This window comes from Salvia hispanica, chromosome 1, assembly GCF_029641045.1.
Source record: "Salvia hispanica isolate PSC_SH4W2 chromosome 1, Shi_PSC_v1, whole genome shotgun sequence".
Classification (NCBI taxonomy): domain Eukaryota; kingdom Viridiplantae; phylum Streptophyta; class Magnoliopsida; order Lamiales; family Lamiaceae; genus Salvia; species Salvia hispanica.
The window spans coordinates 34953021-34974343 of NC_142692.1; the positions used below are offsets into that span (position 1 = coordinate 34953021).

A 21323-nucleotide genomic window follows, 5' to 3' on the forward strand; every position below is an offset into this window, starting at 1 on the left:
AAGACTTTGTAAATTTAAAGTTCCAAGTATTTATTAACACACTATATATTATAATCGACCCTAATAATTTTAGGACCGACCCGATACATGTCTATATATATCAAGATTCGGATTCAAACACAAGCATTTTGCTATCCGAACAAAAACCCTACATGACCGCGCAAGCATGGGGGTTGTCGTCGCTAAACATGAGAGCGTACTTCTCCTCGACCGGGTTGAAGGTGCCGACACCAGGCTCGTCGGTACCGCGCACGTGATTGGCCGGTGCCTTCTTGTCATACACACCGCTAGCGTAGGGATGCGCGATGAGGCCGTACGGAACATATGGCCACGGCTCTGACTTCTTCCCAGTCGATTTCGCCTTCTTCAACACCTTTTTAGCATCCACAAATCCGTACACCGTTGCTTTCTGTTGTTTCCAGTCCACCGTCACTGATTTTGCTCCTGCAACAATTTTTCATTTTTTCAATAAAAACGTATAGTAAAAATGAAATAAGACATATAATAATGATGAAAATTTTAAAACAGAAAAATGAGACATTTATTAGCAGACGCTACCTTTCATGCCGGAGAGGACATTTTTTATTCTTTCTCCACAGCCTTCACAATCCATTCTAACTTTGAGATCAACGGTGTTGAGTTGCTTTCTCTTCTTCCTCTTTGTGCTGCTGATCAAATCAACTATGTAATCAAATGTTCCTTCAACTCCCATTTTTCTTCTTCTCTAATTACTAACAAAAGTACTATTTCACTTTGTTTAACTAATAGGTTGAGGAAAGAAATTTGGAGGGATTTTGGAAATTGGGTATCAAAATTGTTTTCAATGAAACATTGAGATTTTTGTGTTGGTGAAAATGGAGTTGTCTTTGCATGTCTTTTTATAGGATTTGAGGACCCATGAAAATGTTACTACTTTTTTTATAAAAAAAATTAAAAAATCTAGAGTTGGATATATTTGGCCTACATTCCAAGTCATGAGATTCTTTTATTTATTATTTTAATTTATTAGTAGAATAATTTATATGGGTATTGTTTGCATGAAGTATTTTGATGGAATGAACAATTTTCTATATCTAATGAGTCATGAGGATATATGTTGGAAAATTATGATTTTATTCAACATTTTTCATTATGGATTATGTGGCCTCGTATGTGTAGTATGTAATTATATGTACTCCATATTTGTAGTTTGTGGAATGTTTTAGTTGTAAGTTGCATAAAAACTAATTAAGTGAAAAATAACCGTTACTAGTTTTTATGCAACTATAGTAACAATGTCTGAATTTGGATTGTTTTCATTTATCCATCATAGTATCACTCAAAATAAAACAATCACTATAATAAATTATAGATGTGTTATAGAGTTGCATTATATACCACCTTGCTTGTCATTTATCGATAACACAAAGTGAATACTACAACCGTAAATAACCATAACCTTTTACGGAAGTCTATATCACTCAATCGAATTATAAGAAAAAGGTTTACCAAAAAAATTTTAATTCAAAGTTATTTATTGAAACTCAAATTCAGAAGTTAAAAACTATAGCACTAGTCAAGAATTAAAAAATACACGCCCCGTCCCGGCTTAAATGACACATTTGATTTTAGGAGTTGTTGGTCAATATGTTTGATTGGAAAAGAAATATGTTGGTGTAAGTATTAAATGGAAAGAGAAAAAGAGTTGAATATTTGAATTTAAGAGAAAAAGTGTTCAATTATATTAATTAAAGAGAGAAAATTAATTTTATTATTTTAAAAATATAAATATAAACTAATAAAAAATATGTGTCAATCTTAGGTGAAAGTTGGGATAGAGAGAATAATATACCATACACATACTACAAATTTGATAAAAAAAAAACAGAAGAAAAAGGTAGTACTACTAATAATACAGTAGTAGAATCTAATGGGACTTGACTGCCTTAGCCACTAAGAATTTGGGGTCGATAGAATACTAGTAGTAGTTGGTTTTACTTCGCCATCAACATAAAGAAATAGATTCATCTCCGGCACGTGGCATCGGATCACTTCTGCCACGTGGAGATCTGTGATGATCGGACGGTTACCAGGTGAGGACTATCTTTATAAGATATTCGTCGCGATTGTCGGTTTTCGAAAGGGCGGTGTGGCAAAAGAGAGGATATTTCTAAAAAGGAAAAGATAAATATGCTAAATGCTACTATATCAATTTACTCCATATTTTATTTTGTTTTGTATATAGTATGCAGAAATGTCACGTTTACATAATTTACAATTTATATTTAAAAATATTATGTCGACATTATAAGCTAGAACATTGAACTATGTATTGTATACACTCATTATTTATTTGCAATATAATATATAAATAGCTCATCACATTTACAAATCACATAAGGTCAAAGCCTATAATCTACTACTACTATATTTTTCCATTTAGCTATAAAGATGGTAATTAAATTGGGTTTAATTTTTATTTAATTCATAAATTTGCTAGTCTTAATGATAATCTTTTAGGTATAAAAAAAATATTATTAGTGGTATTTATGATTTAGGTGTTCACAAGTCAGAAATGTGATAGGCATATTTCAGTCAATTCAAGTATATCATAAAGTACTATATAAAGTTGATTAATTGTATATACGAATATTCAAGATAAAATACCAAAAATTATTCCCACACGATTGATCAAGAACCAAACACCTAACAAAAAATCGTTTCGCCACTTTTGGTACTAACTTTTTTCATAATCAAGGTACTAAATATTTATAACATTCATAATCTAAATTAATTATAAAGAAAAGGAAAATGAAGTATACTTAAAAATTAAAATTACCATAACCTAAAGTGCTAGATGGATGTTTGGATTAATTTTAATGTCCACAATCCCTAGTTTTTACAAAGTGTATTTTTATTTTTTTACCTCACAACATAAAAATTTAACTATTAATAATACATAGTACTACTTTTATAGTGAATAGACACATACTATTAATATACTACTGTTAATAATCCTTGTGGTTGTAGGCTTGTATCATAAAAAAACACCCCAAAATACGTAAATGGAGAGCCGGCGACCTAAATAGCAAATTAATAAATCACATTAATTTTCTTCTGATGTAAAGAATTTGGTTTCATACTACAATAGTGAAATGAAAACCACTCAACATTTTTTTTTTCTTCTTCTCTTTTGTGTACACAAAAAGGGTTACAGATGCTACACAATTTATTCACAAATGTGACAAGACAATTCCACAATAGCATCACTACAATAAAATCAAATTTGTCAATTCCTCAACCCTATTAACAAAATTTGACTAATTCATACTAATATTAAGGACCCGAAGCTATAAAACTTAATGCTCTTGATCATAATCACAAAAATATTCATATGTTTAGTTGTTCATTAATAATTGATGTGAGTTTGCAATCCATCTTAGACATATTACGTCATAGTGATGTCCGGAGAATTTCCAACCTAACTCTGTTGCTAATTAATAGGTTCAAGGTCTCAAGATCTATAAAAGTCAACACAAGTGATCTTTTAAGTTATTTAAAATTATTACAATAGATAATACTCCATCCGTCCCAAGATAAGCGACCTACTTCTTTTGGGCACGGGATTTAAGGAATGGTATTTAAATAAGTTAAAGTGGGGAGAGTAAAGTATGAGAGAGGGAAAAGTAGAGGAGAGAAGAGAGAATAAAGTAGGTGGAGAATAAAGTAAGAGAGATGACTTTTTGCTAAAAATAGAAATAGGTCACTTATAGTGGGACACTCCAAAAAGGAATACAAGTCACTTATCTTGGGACGGAGGGATTATATAGTACTCCCTCCGTCCCAAGGAAGATGATCCCTTTCTTGGGCGATACGAAATTTTATGCAAATTTATTTTGTGTGTTGAGAGGAGAGAGTAAAGTAAGAGAGAGAGAATAAAGTAGAGATAAAAGTGTTTTTATTTTAAGTAATGAGTCATCTTAATTGGGACTAACTAAAAAAGAAAGTGGACCATCTTCAATGGGACGGAGGGACTAATACTTAGTAGGACACCTAAAATGTAAATAATAAGTAAAACAAATATTATGACATTCTAAAGTGTCACGATATATCATCATGGCCCTCACATAAGTTTTTGTCATATAAATCATTACATCAATGGTTTGTGAGCCTTTGACCGCCATGATTTATAAGATGGTGGCGATTTCCGAAATTTTCCACAAAATTCATTATTACAATAGTCAAAGCACTTTTCACCTATAGTACAACCGTCAAAACATGACCGAAAACAGCTGTCGAAATAGTCCTCTGCCGCTACATAATTAACAATAAATATAAGGAGTATGAGAATTGTAACCACATCTCCCATTCTCGACGATTTCATGTTTGCTAACTATTACTACCTTTTTTATATGAAAAAGGGAAATATTTGTGTGTGAATTTCATCGATACAGTTTTGCATTTATATATGCTAATAATCAACCTCTCATTTATTTGTGTTAACGTAACTAATTAATGTTCAAAGAAAAAAGTTATCAAACTTAATGACTGAATTAATGTTACAACTTATTTGCAATTAATTTTTTAATGGGTTTATATGAAAGAAACTGCACTTTTGTGTTGTCACTTTATTTATTCGCATGTTCCACTTGAGAGTTGAGATGACATTTTATTTATAATGTGAACGTCCAATATTACTATGTCCTGAGTATAAAATAACAATCAACTTTTGATAAGATAAAAATATATATGTATGTAATATTATATTTGCTATACTCCATCCATTCGGCATTAGGAGTCCTGATTGAGTTGGGCGTGGGTTTTAAGAAATGTTTGAGTTTGTAATAATTGGAGTGTGAGGTAATAGAATGTGGGACCCCATTTGCATTACTATTTGCTTTATTCTTTGGACGTGTTTTTACTTGTACTTTTTAGTATTTTATTTTATAATATTTTTATTTCACTTTTTATGTAAATGTCTAACCGGGATTCCTAATGCCGGACGGAAGGAATATTATTTTAAAGATTATAATTATATAATTATTAAATCTTGAAAAGTGTCATTAAATAATATTATGATATTAATTTAAAATGTAACTTAGCAAACTTAATGTTCTGGATTATAATTGTACTCGTTTACTTTGTCCATTCGAAGCTAATTGCTATGTATTCCATTTCGGGTCGTCCTAAATTACTTATACTGTCATTTACTTTTCCATTAAATATTTATTTTCTCTATACATTACTCTATCTTTTCTCTCTTACTTTATTCTCTTTATTTGATCTTGATAAGGCTCGTTTCATGCATTGGTTTAGGGTTAAAATTATGTGCATTTGGGGCGCTGATCTGTGTTTATGAGTTCAGGTGCGTAGTAAATCTGCCAGACCTAGGAGTTGCTGTTACCTGACCTGGCAGATGCAAAAGAAAAGAAATTGAAGTAAAAATCAGACGTCGTCGTCCAGACCTGGAAGAATTAAAAGTTGGCGACAGGAACAGAATGGAGCATGAGCAGATCATTTTAAAAGTCTTACTCAAGGGCAAGAGCGTCAAATCACCTTAGGGATACCCTAGGGATCAGAGCCTCACATATATAAAGAGCTCAACCTTGAAGAATAAGACAGCCACTTCTACTCGCACTTTAGCTTAAGCTCTCATTCCATTCCTTAGTTCCAGACTCAAATTTCTCATTTTCACTTGCTGCGCACTTGGAGATGGAGGATTCTGGCCACCGTGGTTCTCATCATCGTTATTTTGCTGTTGTGTAACACCGCCTTGTGAAGGCGAAGAAACAATATTTACTTGCTTTCGTTTAGTATTTGTTAGTTTTTAAGTTTCGCAACTTTAGTTTCTGACTTTGATCCACTGGATTCGAACCTATTTCTCTTTATTATGGAAGTTTATGTTGGTTTCTGTTGCATATCGTTGAGTTGATGTTTATTTCTTGCTTTTAAGCTTTCGTTATTGTTGATTGTTGGATGTTTGGAGCTGAGATCGGTTGGTTTGTTGTTGGAGGTTGGAGATTTGTGTATGGAGATGTCTGGAATTGTTGAATCGTGGTGTATTTGAGTTGGAGTTTCGCGTGTTTGGTGTTTGGTGTTTACGTTGTGCATGATTATGGCTATTTACTTTCTGTTTCTGCATCCTTTAGGTCCAGTAGCGTAGATCTGTTAGTTTAGGCTTTAATTTCTCGTTTTAAGTTTAGATCTAAAGTTTGCTCTGTTTTCATGGTGTTCAATACTCTGTTTTACCTGCTATTCTCGTTTGATTCCCGAAGAAGATGAAGTTGTTGGTAGTTAGAACCAGATCTGCTTTATGTCAGTACTTTTTAGCATGTACTTTACTTTTCTTCATTGTTCTCCAGACCCTGTCAGTACGATCTGCTTTGTCCTTTTACTTTTCTGCATGCTTTTCCAGACTCTGGTAGTTTAAGGAAACTTGTCTTTACTTTTCACTTTATGCTTGTCTGTCCAAATTAGGAAAGTCTGTCTGGTTAAGTTTACTCCAGTTGTTTTATAACTTTAAAATATCTCATTTCTCTAAGTCGTGCATGTTCCGTACGTTCTCAGTTCTTAGACCCAGTAGGTAGAGTAAAGTTTTCTTATCTCTCAGACCCAGTAGTTTTAAGTTCTCGACCCACAAAATCACGTGGCAGCAGCCAACCCCACTTTCCCAAAACATCCTCAAATGCAGTTTCGTAACACCTTCGTCCTCGTGGGATCGATCCTTTACTTCCCTGTGCTAAGGTGTAGTACAGTGGGTTGAGGTTTTTGAGGAAATAGAGTGCATCCAACGACCCCCTTCTGATAGTTTCATGATCTTCTAGCCTCCGAAGCCTAGTCGAATCCTCTGGACCTGTTAGATCGAGTGACACATATCACACAGCACGCACTGCACTTCTAGCCATCTTCAGATCTTTAAACATTAATTTCTTAAATCTCATGCCGAAAGAATTGCATCAAGTAGTTTGAGATGGATGGAGTACTAAAATCTGCCTCTTAAAAATAACAAGTTTTAATACGTAATTGGTAAAATAAGAGGGAGAAATAAAATATAACCCGACATTGGACATCTAACAATGTCCCATAGTTAATTAATTCAAATTTATAAAAATAAAATACTTCATCCCATTTTAGTAGTCCCATCATTTTAGTTCGTCCTATATAAGGAATCCTAGTTAAAATATTTCGTAAATGGTAATAGCTCACACATTCCACTAATCTCGTTTCACTCACATTTTATTATAAAGCTAATATATACAAATGAAACTATTCCACAATCTTTTTTTAACTAACTTTCCTTTACAATTTTAAAACGCACGTCAGACTCAATTGGGACTCCTAAAGTGGGACAGATGGAGAATCAAATTCAACCACTGTAACATCTCGACTTTTTGCTACTTTTTTTTGTTCTTGAAAGGACGTCGTTTGTACACCTGAAAATTTTCCGCCTTTAATTCTTTTGTCGAGGGAAGGATTTTATAATTTGGGCCTATAGCAATTATTCATTTATTTATCTTTCCAAGCCCAATCCCTTACTTTTGAAATTATATTTCGAACCCAATTTTGGAGAAGACTAAATCATCTTTTATTTTATCAATTTTGAACCCTTTGTCACTCCCCTTTTCGGTTACCACATTCGAGAAGGAGAAAGAAATCAGTTTTCAACTAGGAGCAAATCTTGGCCAATATCAACAAGATTTTCTATACACAATATATATATATATATATATATATATATATATATAGGGTCATGTTAGATTGAGATTTTTTAGCTTAATTGAATTGAGATGCATTTTCAGCCACTCATCCATAATATTTTCAAAATGTCAACTATAAGTAGATTATGTCAACTCGTGGGTATTATCGTCAATAGCCAGCACATCAAATGTCAATAGCCCGCACATCAAATGTCAACAACTTATAGTTGACATTATATGTGTATGGTTGACATGAATTGTATATGTAGTTGACACTATATGTGTATGGTTGACATGAATTGTATATGTAGTTGACACTATATGTGTGTAGTTGAAATGGATTGTACACATAGTTGACATTATATGTGTAGTTGACATGAATTGTATATGTAGTTAACATTATATGTGTGTTGTTGACATGAATTGTATATGTAGTTGACAAAAAAAAATTTAAAAATTTTAAAAATTAAAAATTAAAAAAATTAAAATTAGAAAAAGTATTTATTGAATAAAATGTACCATGAAATTACCATTTTGTCATTTCATAGTTAATAAAAATATTTTTCATGTGACAAATTTTGGACTACTCATTTATTAAAAATGAATGGTTAATAATACATTTCAATTCTCAATTAAACTAAAAATTTTCAATTAAGCTAAAAAAATCTCAATTGATCACCGCCTATGTATTTTTGCCTACAACTCCACGACCCCACATTATTCGATCAGTTTCAAAAGCAGCCGATTTCACAATTTCAAAGGCTGCTAATTGGAAAGTCTTAGTGCTTGTGGGCCAATAATTTAAATAGTAAAGTTGGGTGGAAGTCCTATTTTAGTTTGGGCAGGCAGAATTTATATATTAGGGTGGTTTGGAATTTAACAAGATGAAGTAGCATGGAAGTCTTGGCCGAGAGGATGAATTTTGGGGAATGAAGAGTATTGATTCGTTGATAAGAGTTAAGAATTTCTAACTAAGATAATTGTTTTAATTAAATATTTTATTCTCTAAAGTCTAATTTTAGCATGTTCTTTTGAAAATGGTAAATTTTGTGCACATCTTTTGAGGTAGGAACAAAGAGTTGATTTGAGGAGATAAGTAAATAAGGTGGGCTTTCCTTTTAAATAAGACTATGCCTTAAATATGTTTATTTTTTAAATGATGCGAGATATGTTTGTCATGTCATGTTTTTGTGATGCTATAAGACCTATCTGAAGTGACTTTTGTCATGTATGTTTAATCGAATTCGGGTCTGACTAGGGAGTGGGTCTCTATTCAGGCTAGTGTACATCCCGCATTCGTTGTGATGTATGTTCAGATATAGTATGGTGATGTTGACGATGATGGTGTTGATGTTGATGTTGATGTAGATGGATGGTACGTTGAAATGTTTTAGTGACTCGGGCCGTTTCAAAGTTAAAAACCCCGAGGTCACTCGTTTATGACATGATAAATAAATTTTATAAAATGTTTTCGGCATGAGTTCACTGAGTGCATCAAGTACTCAGCCCTGCATATGTTTTAAAAATGTGCAGGTTGAGTTGTGACGAGCGCGGTGGGTTTTGAGCATAAATGTGAAGAATGTCTATCAAATGTTCAGAATATGTTGTGTCTTCATACATAGCATTATTCTACTCTCGAATGCTTCTGCTAAATAGTAGTATTTCTTTTGAGTTCATGTGTTGAAGAGATATTATTCTTTTTGAGTTGTTGATTGTTCAGATAATACTCTGATTTTATTCGAGCTATTCCTTTTATTTCGAGCTATGGTCGAGTTGTGTTCTTTTCCCCTTTCTTCCCCACTTCTTTAACCCTCCCCTAGTCGCGATCAACCATGTTTTCTATCCTTAGAAAATGCGGGCGTGACAGAGTGGTATCAGAGCAATTTTTTTTCCTTTCTGGACCCTAGAGTCTTTTTCTGTTTTAGTTTTGATTCAGTTCGCTAGACTAAAAAGTGTGCATTGAAGGCTCAACATCCTGCTTCGCCATGCTCAACTGAGAAAGGGGTAAAAAAAATTCTATGAGGAATCTTTATGAGAAAGTTTTGAAGAAAGGAAGATGAGAAGATTTCAAGAAAAAAAATGGATGAGGATGTTTTGAAGAGAAATGGTTGAGGGTTTTACATGAAAGATGAAAGTTGATGGATGGTTTTGAGAATGTTGAAAGTTTTGAGAAAAAGTGAGTTTTGAAGAAAATGTTTGTTTTGAATATAAATGTGAAGTGCGAAAGTATTTTGCTTTGGATTGGTGAAAATGTTTACGTTTATGGAAAATTGTTGAAAAGTTATGAGAAGTTTTGAATTCGAGGGAAAATACGTTAGCATTTTTTTTTCTTTTGGGAAATGGAGTTATAGAGTAATAGAGTAATATGAGAACTGAGATGATGGTATAATATGAGATGTGAGATGGTATATGTTTATGCCCTTTGTTATTGAAGTATGAAGCAAGTAATAATTGATGGTTTATGGACTTTGAAGTATGAGGTATATTATGAAATTGTTGGTGTAAGTGAAGTATAATGCTATCAACTTTGCATGCGAACATAGAGTGCCAAAGAAGTATGTTAGATTGAACGATATCGAACTTCATTGTTGACAACTGCAATATCACTTTTCTGAGTGAAAAGACAAATGTAAATATGTGGTGCGAAGTCGAACTTCATAGGATAGTTACAAATTCACCATTGTTACCTGAACGTTAAGAACAATGAGAATGCGAAGATACATTACGTACGATAATGAGTTTAAGAGGAGAAGATGTGCAAATTAAAGAGAAGTTCCAAACGAGAAAATGTTCGAGACAAGAGTATATGCTAAATGATGTAATCCTACAACGAAGAGAGATCATACCTACGATCTAATGAGATAAATCTAATCTTATGTCAAAAGTGGTGATGCAACCAAAACGACTGTTATAGCATGTTGAGAGCGCGATTATAATTGTTTTTTAGGAGAATGGTTGCTATGACGAGTTATCACTTTCTCTACTTTTTCCCTCTCTCTTACTTTATTCTTTCTACTTCACTCACAAAACAACACTATATAAAATTTATTTGATTGATCAATAAAATAAATCTTAAAATGGCAAATTGTTGAAAAAACACTAAAGTTTAGTCAAATTTTGGTCTATTCCATAAATTTAAAACTTGATCAGAAAGATCATGAAATTTAAATTTGATCATGGCAAAATTATAAGTAAAATTTTATTTGATATAGCAACTAAAAAATTATACGTAGATTTCATCGTCAGTGAGTTAAATGATGACTTGTATTTATAAACAAAACTGAGTTGTTTTGCCACAAAACATCATCACCTCTTGTTTAAAACTTCATAATTTTTTCGACCGATTTTAAAGTTATGGGACGAACTAGAATTTGTCTAAATTTTAGTTATCTGAAAATTTTCCTTTAATAATACTACTCGTATTTCTATGAATTAGAGATTAAATGCATGAATTTTATCACTTGGACCAACCTAATATTATAAATTAGACATGCAAATTAGATGGACATGTGTTACCACGTTTGTGTGCGTGTGTTTTTTTTTTTGTATTTCCTTCTTTATATACATACATGTCGAAACATATTAAAGCAGACACAGCTGCATTAAATTTCACACCACCTACTCCTCCATAAATTTCAGACAGAGAAAGTTATGTCACAAAAAATGGAAGTGAAATCCGAGGTCAATGAGCAAAAGAAATGTAATGAAGACTACTTTTTCTTTCAAAATCCATGCAATTATTTTCAAGAATTCATGAGGACTGTGCTCAACTGTCTAGGTCTCAACCATGACGGCGGCAACGACGACGGAGACAATGGTCAAGGCCAGGCGGATCCGCCTTCCACCGCCGCGGATCCACCCGTGGCAGAGGTGGATCGGGCTAGGGCACCGCCACGGCCGGTCATAAGCGGTGGCAGTGGCCCTCAGACCAACACAAACCCTAATTAATTAGGTTTTTTTAAAAAATTTGGTAATTTTATGTGATTTTTCCTTCTAGTTTTTTTTGCTTTGTAAGATTATGTTTTAGGGTTTCTCTCTCTCCTACACTGTGTTCTAGAGTGGGGTTTTGGTTTTGGAAGTTGATACTTGTTTTTCTCTGTTTGTTGTTAGTGTTTGTATATCAAGATTCTTCATGATATGTATGTCACTAGGCTACATGCATGTTTATATGTAAATAAATTAATTAGTTAATGTGTTGAATTGTGATGGTGTTTTGATTATGCCAAGTTGCTTTCTTATTGCCTATTGTGATGGCTATTGTGATGTACATATTGTGTTTGAATGTTCTTCATGATATCATATGTACATTGTGTTTTGATTATGCCAAGTTGCTTTCTTCTTGCCTATTGTGATGGCTATTGTGATGTTCATATTGTGTTTGAATGTTCTTCATGATATCATATGTAGATATAGAAAATTAGAAATAGTGGTTTTTGTTTAATGATATACTTGCATTCATTACCTGACATAAAATAGTTGTCATGACTTGAATGAATTTATTCATTAATGGGGAATATGCCAGCTGCAATTCATTCACAATCCATTCACAAAATTAATGACTACTACTATTTTCTTTATAATAATTGGTAGTAATATAAATCACCAGCAGATATATATTACCGTACTAAATTATTTGTAGTTGTAAGTATATACAGTGCCATAAATCAACTATATCAAAAATTATAAATTAAATTAAATTGAAATGGAGAACTAAATTTTGCTATACAATTCCCTAGTTCAAAAGTTCAGTTAGCACACTCTTCATGAACATTTAATAAATTAATTGTTGCACACCCTTAATCAATGAGTAAAGTACTAAAAATCGGGAGTGTAAATATATCATATACTGCTTCACATCAGTAGAGCTTAATTAACAACTTGAGTCAAGATCATCTCACATTAAACTTTTCCCTCACATTTTTTAAAAATATTTAGTTTACATTTTCAATATTTATTGCGTTTACAATATAGACATACATTATCTGTCGCAAATTTTCAAAATATATGTTCTAACATTACCTTGTAGAATAGCCAACACAAACGAATCATTCCACCAAATCCAATCATGTTACTAAAAGCATTGCTGAAAATAATACAACATATATAATAAATCAATAAATACACTCATATACAAACAGGTAAGGTTGGAAGAAGGTTGCAGGATAACTGCTCAGCTCGTGACATAGAAAAACTGATAACCGAACTAGGTGAGCTTTCGCCATAGACGGCCTCTGGAAGCCGACAGAGCCTTCAGTTTGGGGAAGACAAAGCCCGCCTTCGGAGGATTGCCATCAACGAGAGAGTTTTCATAGATTTCTCTGCACTCTTGAACAACCTGCACCACAGGAAAAATCAACATCGACCTAGTAAGGAAATGAATCTGGTTGCTCGTCTTGGAATGATCAAGGAAAGCTCATGTAGGCTGGATTGGTGTGGTTTAGCTCAGTTCTGCTTACCTCTTTCGCGTCTTTCCTTGGTATGCCTTCTCGTAGGCTCACCAACTTGTCGACCACTTCCGGCTGCAGTGTCGAAAGCATTCACGTGAGAATAGAGACTACAAGTAAGTATGTATGATAAGCACAATATAAGTAAATAGCGCTTACTGGACAGTCTGGTTGATGTTCAAGGATATTTGTGTACACGAGCGTGAAAGAATCTGGGCTCTCTGCTGAAGCAAGTTCTCTCAAGTCAACCAGAACCCTTACTCTATTTTCAACTTTCTGCAACATATTATAGCATGGCATAAAATAAGTCGAACTGCACGGAAATATCTCACTAATCCAATAATCTATGTAGTATATCTTTCCTATCACACAGAAGAGTGGGAAGATGTTGAGCAAAATCAAGATTCATAGCACTTTTATGTAAATGAGATGGTGAGCTAATATCACTAAGAAGTAAGACTTGAGTTGTGTTATTTATTATCTCGCTCAATGTAGAGTTCGGAGAGGCATTTAAGTTTTATTTCTTTGTATATTGAATCTACTTACTGCATGGTGTGTGCATTGGTAGACGTTGATTTTATGTATTTAATCCTTTACTTGAGAACAGCTTATTCAATTGAGCGTTGGAGTTGCAGATAAACTTACAGAAATACTAATATACTCGCGGAAAAAGTCCATGAGAACATCTTCGTCAAGTTTCATCCTTTCGATAGTCTCTTCTTTAATGTAATTTTTCTGCAGAACAGACACAATGAAGTTAAATCTCAGAATGACCAGACTGTGAACAGTCTATTCTCCATGTGAAATGTTCCCACGATAGCAACCTGTACAAGCATATGGTCGACGTAGACAACAATAGTTTCTTCCAGGCAGGCCTCAACAAATCGCCTAAATGATCTTTCTTCAATGTACCTTCGCATACGATGACAAACAATGCGACAGAAAATGATTGCATAGTTGAGAATATATAAGAAGTGAATTGCTGGATTTGAACGTATTCAGCCACATTTAAAATAGCATTTCAGTATCTTACATTTTGACATCTGTAAAGTAATCACCAAATGTTGCAACTAGGTACTCAGTTACTTGTCCTTCCAGCCAATCTGAAATAAGAACAGAAAAACGATGTTCACAGTTGCACATACAAATGAGAAGCAATTTTGTCAACGATAATAAGTGGGGAAAGTTCTCAACGACAGGTCATCAGCAGTAAAATCTATTACCTTTCTGATATAGCTTTATAAGCAACTCCTGAACTCCTGGATCTTCAAAAATGACACTGACAGTTTCATGTACAGCTTCCTAATGACAATTAAGAATGATCAGAATTGTGATATATGAGTTAGAAAATGATCAACATACCTTTGCAACCTCTAGGAAGCCTTTGCAAGTGTCCTCAAAATTAACCTGTAAAAGTTTGTGATGAGATGTCAAGAATGATCAATGAATCCAGGAATGAGCTCTAAAACTAAAGTTTACTTGAGAATATAGAATGTTTCCTGATTGATACTTGTCAGCAGATGTATCTATAACTTAACATCTATGCTGCACTTGTCATATCCAATGGACCAACAATTCATAAAACAATTTACCAATTTTTCATCAAATGAATAAACACACGTAAGTTCCCCCATTATCATCTATTTTCTAATCATCCCACTTTTGCTTTCTATATCACATGCAGGTCATATTATATTTCCTTTTGTATCAATTTCACATTGCCAATGCCTACATAGATTGGAAGTTAATAGTTATAGTGCCTGGTTTTCCTACACAGACAACAAGGCTACCATCTCTCTACCAAATGGTTAACTAGTAGTTACAATTGAGCCACTGCGGGAGGCTCCTCCTGCTGGTTTCACACTGGGAACATTTAAAAGCAAAAATCACACTGTGACTGAAAGGCAAAAAGAACATCCCAACATTAAAAGAAGAGTGGAAGGAACAGAAGTTTCAATATGGACACCTGCTCTGCATAATTTTGAGGGAGAGCTTCAAGGGTGCTCGAGCTCAGCTCCATGGCAAGATCATAGCACCGAAGGTTGTTATTAATCTGTCATAATATGATCCATCACAGGATATAATTACGACTCAGACAATCATTTGGGCAAATATTATATACAATACCCCGGCATTCTTGACATACCATTGCACATAAAGCTTCTAAACCAATTTCAGAAGCCGGTTCTTCCAATGTCTTCCTTTCAGCTCCTTGAAAATCAATCATGACCTGAAATTGGTTGGAGGCCACAACAAAAGTTTCATGAGGAAATGGAAATCTCACATTTAAATAAGAGAGTGTTTTAAATAACACGGGAATAAGCTTTTGCTAGGATGGGGAGATCAATGCTGCAGGGCTGGATATAAGAAGAAACTACAACATCTGGAAAGATACTTTTAACAAAAAAGGATGAAATTCTTTGTTTGATCACTTAATTATATTCAGTTAATCAAGATGGAAAAATCATGTTTTATACTACTACCATCTTTTCAGTTAATAAAGTTGCTCAAGACAGACTTGAGTATTCTTTTCCCCAACATTTTTCTACCATACTATCTATCTCTTAGAAAATCAAAGGAAAAAGATTGAATACAGGTATATTTTTTCCCCCTGGAAAATGGCCTATATTATAAGCATGGCACATTCTTTAAGTTGTCTACCTGAATGATGGCCAAAGCAATTCTGTATAACATGACATCAGTGCTATTATCTCGTACAATTTGTACTTGCTCTCCAAGAATGCGAAAGAAATCAACAGCAGCTGGGGTGTAAAGCTTCCCATCATCTGTTTTCTTTGGCGGCTGGACCTTATCAGCATCAAGTATATTCAAGTACCATTTCTACAAAATAGGATGACTTTAATTGATTAATTGACCAGAAAGATAATTTGATATCATTGAAAGCAATGGAATGCTCTCTAGTCTAGTTACCCTTGTTGTGGCTTGCATTCGTTCAACATAAGCATTCATAAGGGGGTCCATTGCACCACTTTCAGAACAAACTTGAGCTAGAGAGTCGTCAACACCTAGTCCGATTAGATTATCTTGGTACTCAACTACCCATCCAGTTACCTAATATTAGAAGAAGACATTCAGAGATTAACAATAGCTCCAAGCTCATCTCATCAAGCAATGATGTGTAGCAGAACACGATTTTAGGAATTAGTTAAAAAAAAATTATCCAAGATATTATATTTGTTAAATATCAAGAACTACAGATGCGGATAACATGCCTTTAGAATATCCATAGTTGACAGATCATTAGCTCTATCACTCAGTAGTCGTAGCCAGTGAATAAACCGCTCTGTGTATAGGTTCACCATGAGCTGGAATATTTCATATCTGAAAGCGAGGAAATTTGAATTAAGAAGCAGATTATCACAAAAAACAAAGACATTATAGCCCAGCAAAGCTTCAGAACAACAGCAATTATCCCATTTAACAGAGACTGTTGTGTCTACCAACATAAATGGCAAACCTTGGGGGAAAGCATGGAGCAACATAGTCATAAATATCTCCAAGCTCTTCACCAATCTGACGTCAATCAGAAACAATAACAAACTATCAGCTAGTTTCCAGAATTTTTGTAAAACAATGCCAGCAAATATAAAAGTGACAGTGGCAAGACACAAGTTCAGTAAAAAATCAATTACAACCTTCATAATTCTAGAATATTCACTAGTTTCATAAGTTACTTTAACACGTAGATTTTGAATTTGAAGATACCAAACTTTAGTTATTTATTTAGCTAATCTCATAAAGAATATATTAGCTACTTCAAAAATAATAAACATGATATTGTATGGTTTTTACTGCAAAATAGAACTACTTTAATTTTCCATATCTAACTAAATTAAAAAGAGCAATAGACTGACTCACAGACAGACCATTACAGTACTAGATGAAATACCTTTTTAGCCTCCTCTAAAGCTCCTTTTAGGTCCTGAATTTCAAACTGAAAGAAATATCACTATCAGTAAATGAGAACTTAAGAAAAATCAGGACTTGCATTATGTAACAGAAAAAGGATGAAACATCAACCTCAGAGAGCAATCGGTTAAAACGCGATTCAACAGACTTTCTTATTTCCTCATAACATTTATCCTTGTAGCCTTTTCCTTGAACTTTCAACTTCTTCTGCCCAAGATTCCTAGAATATGACATTGTAATTGCAGATTTTGTAATACAAAATAAAAGGAAATCATAACATCAACAAAACCATGCAGCCCTAACATGCCCAAAAATTGGAACAACAAACTAAATAATGAGGCTATGAGCAGATGAATCAGTTTGACCAGGTAAATACTTGGCATTTCTGCGAGGATTAGCTATAGATTCCAAGGCACCATCTCCTTCTGCCTCAGCTGCTTCTGTAGCTAGCTGTTGATCCAGGGTTTCTTGCATTTCAACAACCCTTTTTGTTTTCAAATGATGAAAAAACATGCATTAATACCAAGATGGGCCCAGCCAAAAATTCTCTTATCAATTACACGGAGAGTCTCAGACATACCTCAGTGCACGAACAAGTGTTTGTGGGCTGAAAAGGAAAATAATAATAGATGAGTGGCATACAAACACACAGAATAAATTTCAGGATAATTACAGAAGTGAAAGACGTAAAAATGGAATGTGCACTGTAAAATTTAATAAGGTTTTTACAATCTAAGATGATAGGAGTATTAGTTGATGGATTTAATTGTGAAGCGAATTAATACATGTCACACGTCTCACACTTGTCTCCATGAGCACAGTTTAATTAAGCAAGTTGCTTTTGTCTATAAACGAAGGTTCATATGACACAATTCTTTGTAGAAGTGCAAGGACAAGTTTGGGACATTTTTAACTGTTGAATATGCATCCATTTATTTGAACACATAAGCAAAAGAACCAGATAAGAGCATCCCAAAGAAAGTAAAACCATAATACTAGCATACCTGTCTTTAGCAAGTTGAAAGAAGTTGCAAATATGACCCCACAAAGTCTTCTCAAATGTCTCCCATGTACGATCTATATCTTCAAAGTACTCCCTGTAAAATGTTATAACTATTTTATTACAAGTACATTTCATCTTTAAAAGTTCTGTGAATAAGAATATACTGTATGAGATAAACTGCTTCTCATATCAAACATAAGGTGTCATAACTTCAAAATATTACTTTTGTCAGCATATTGAGCTGGTTGAAAGGTTTACCCTCCAAGCACACTGAACATGATAATATGAGGATTGGCAATTTGTAACTAGTCACTAAAAATACAGATTATTGATGCAAAACACTGTTGATAATGGGAAGATTGTTAGTCAAAACAGGATTCCTTTCTGACCTCAGCCGACCAATCTCATCTTCATGAGATGATGCAGCAGCTAATGCGAACCTTCGTTTTCCATCCAGAGCAGTTAACCTCTATATTCCGTTTAACACAACCGGATAAGTAACAAAGCTTTTGAAATTTACAATAACAATCAAGCCAAGAAAAAATCACAACCTCGTAGGTATTGATAAGTTCTTTGTCATCACTTAAAGAATCACGTGCCTCAGAAGCCTCAATAGAGATTGACATCATACCCTCAACATCCTACAAACGAGCAATCAAGTTATATCACAAAGATTAAAAAGAAAATATTGAATTTAAAATGCTATCCAATTAACACTAACATTAAAATACTAAAGGAGAGCATAAGCCTCTTCAGACCAGCAGGAATTAAGGGTAACATCCATATTCATAAAATCATATCTGTCACGCACTCACCTTCAGAGTGGTGTTTAGGTTATTCCTTGCATTACTGAGGAGCTTTATTTGGTCATGATTATCAATCAATGTTTGGCATTCTTGACATAACCTAATAAATGAAAATTCAAGATCATCATAAAGAATAAAAGGTCATGCATGGCATGCATTCATTCACCTAGGAATGGAGAGCATTCATAAACCATCAGAGATTGTATTCGTACTTTTCAATCTCAACAAAATTTTCTTTGAGATGACTTATTGTTGTCTCAGATAAGGACAGTGACTCAAGACCTTCTTGTGCCTGCTCAACCTGAATTTGATATTCAGAGAGAAAAGTTAGATGACTGTTAATAGACCAAGGAAAATGAGATTGTGCAGGCTCCAAAACCATACGTCTCAGAGAGCTAAAGTGGAAGCTATTAAAGTTCCACTACAGTAATTTTATTCAAAAAAGGTTTACAGACTCAATTTGTACCTGTTCAACAACCATTGTACTGAGTTGTGCATCATTTGCCTGAAACCAAACCATACAGAAATGTCCATCACCGTGTACAGGATTAATCTTCATTTTAACGCAAGCTAGAAATAACGAAAAGAAACGAGAACAAACAGAAACTAACTAACGAATATCTTAACTTCTAATAATTCAGAAAAGAAGCCCAATGCAATATTTATAAAATAAACCTCTCTGAGAAACTCTTGTTGGATAAAGCAGTCGCAATCACATACAGACTAAAGTGAATAAGGGTGCAGATTGCTAGACATGATTGAGGTCTTAAACAAGATTGTGTTGCTCATCAGGGCAATCAAGGCCATTTGATCTTCATAGAGAGTAGAGACTAAAAGCAGGGAGACCGAGTTCCAAACTGGAGCAACCAACTAAAATATCTTATGAATAACGATCAAGCTGGCTTTCTAATTCTTTAAACAGTCATAAAAACTGAAGGCTGAACACAGTATCAGCATAGAATCTAATTAATTTTAAGCAGTAGCATAAAATGAGCGAGGACGAAAAGTTAGTTTTATTATAAGCTTAGTTAAGAACTTAAGACTTAAGAGGCAGAAATAAGAACGGAAATCAAAAAAGGAAGAGTCTATTCCTTGTCAACTTATTTAGATATAGAAAATAAAATATCTTGAACTACATTACCCCTGAAGGGACCCCAAATTCCCCCCTTGCACCTCTACAAATACCTTGCCTGAATTTGACGTGGTTCACTATCACATTTTTAATGCTAAATTTAAGCTACAAACATTTACCAGCAGAGGTTAGTTCTGACCAAATCACTACAGTCATACGTACTTGAACTACAATACCCTCATCCGAGTAAATTTCTATACCCTCGTCCGAGTAAATTTCTAAACCCTCGTCTAGCATCACAAATGTGCCATAAGGAAAACACACAACCTCAATCTTATAATCAAATTACCGCAAACACACCAGCATAAATGTCCCGATAAAATTTCTAAACCCTCATCTAGCATCATAAATGTGTCATGAGGTAAACACACAACCTCAAACTTATAATCAAATCAACCCAAAAGCAAACCAGCATCAATATCCCGATCAAACACCAAGCAACCAGCAACTCACCAAAACCTTTTAAAAGCTCATTTATCCAAAAAAGTTGTCACTTATAACATACTAAGATAAGATAAACGAAATACTCAATATCCACAGCGTGCTTTCCTTCAATAAGATAAGTGTTAATGGTGCAAAACAACCCAAGATGCGTGATCATAATTCATATTCATCGGACAATGCAATGGTAATTTAAATAGTACTAAGTATTCCATTAAAATTCGAAACTTCACATCATCAACAACCAAATAAAAAAAAGAACTCATTTCGCTTCCACAACTGCAATTTCGAAGCTCCACAACCTAGATTAATTCAAACCAACAAGATTGACAAACACTATCCATAAATCTCAACTCCACGAACTCATACACAAGCATGTAAACCTGCAGAGCAAAACACGAAACCAAAATTAAGCCTCCAAAACTAACCTGTTGGCGAGAAATGTAATCAGCTTTGATCGAAGCGATGGACAGCAAATGCTCCGGCAGCGACAGCAGCTTCGCCACCTCCCGCACCGCCGCTTCCTTCGCCTCCACGCCTAGATCCTCCGCCATCATCATTCCTCTCCGCTCTAGCTCAGATCCCTCCGATTAATCGGAGCTGTGCATCAAATTTCCTCTTTCTCAGTTGGAAAATTTCCAAAATAAATTAGTCAAAAATAGTCTTAATCGGATCGCGTAGGGAAGAGACAGAGAAAGAACAGTAGCGACTTACTTCATTTGGATCCGGGTCGGGCTCACAATTCGGGATTTTTTAAGGCCCTATATTTCTTAAAATTAGCCCAATACGTAAATTTATTACGATAATAATTTTGGATTTGTTTATTTAAAGAAGATTGTAAGTTTGAAACATAAAATTGATATTATTTTTTATTCTCTTAAATTTGAATTT

At 34.0% G+C, this 21323-nt stretch overlaps 2 protein-coding genes across 2 annotated transcripts; both read right to left on the minus strand.

The window, feature by feature from the left end:
- Positions 1–5: 5 nt before the first annotated feature.
- LOC125219796 (heavy metal-associated isoprenylated plant protein 24-like) lies at positions 6–853 on the minus strand. Its single transcript, XM_048121865.2, has 2 exons — positions 559–853; positions 6–444 (listed from the first exon to the last, which is right to left on the minus strand). The coding sequence occupies exons 1-2, from the start codon at positions 710–712 to the stop codon at positions 149–151; spliced, it is 450 nt and encodes a 149-aa protein (XP_047977822.1). The 5' UTR covers positions 713–853; the 3' UTR covers positions 6–148.
- An 11815-nt stretch (positions 854–12668) lies between these two features.
- Positions 12669–21088, minus strand: LOC125223513 (exocyst complex component SEC6). Its single transcript, XM_048126690.2, has 25 exons — positions 20861–21088; positions 19326–19364; positions 19072–19160; positions 18869–18959; positions 18605–18694; positions 18443–18522; positions 18055–18147; positions 17631–17657; positions 17427–17534; positions 17162–17270; positions 17031–17075; positions 16599–16654; positions 16354–16462; positions 16052–16192; positions 15782–15961; positions 15267–15350; positions 15087–15173; positions 14483–14527; positions 14344–14422; positions 14154–14223; positions 13945–14032; positions 13766–13855; positions 13280–13396; positions 13133–13195; positions 12669–13011 (listed from the first exon to the last, which is right to left on the minus strand). Exons 1-25 carry the CDS (start codon positions 20990–20992, stop codon positions 12880–12882), a joined length of 2244 nt encoding a protein of 747 aa, XP_047982647.2. The 5' UTR covers positions 20993–21088; the 3' UTR covers positions 12669–12879.
- Positions 21089–21323: the final 235 nt, after the last annotated feature.

Coding starts and splice junctions, on each gene's coding strand:
- LOC125219796 (XM_048121865.2), bottom strand. CDS start 712: ATGGGAGTTGAAGGAACATTTGATTACATAGTTGATTTGATCAGCAGC. Junction 445..558: donor TGTCCTCTCCGGCATGAAAG/GTAGCGTCTGCT, acceptor AAATTGTTGCAG/GAGCAAAATCAGTGACGGTG.
- LOC125223513 (XM_048126690.2), bottom strand. CDS start 20,992: ATGATGATGGCGGAGGATCTAGGCGTGGAGGCGAAGGAAGCGGCGGTG. Junction 19,161..19,325: donor GTACAATGGTTGTTGAACAG/GTACAAATTGAG, acceptor TATCAAATTCAG/GTTGAGCAGGCACAAGAAGG. Junction 15,351..15,781: donor TTGCTTTGGCCATCATTCAG/GTAGACAACTTA, acceptor AACCAATTTCAG/GTCATGATTGATTTTCAAGG.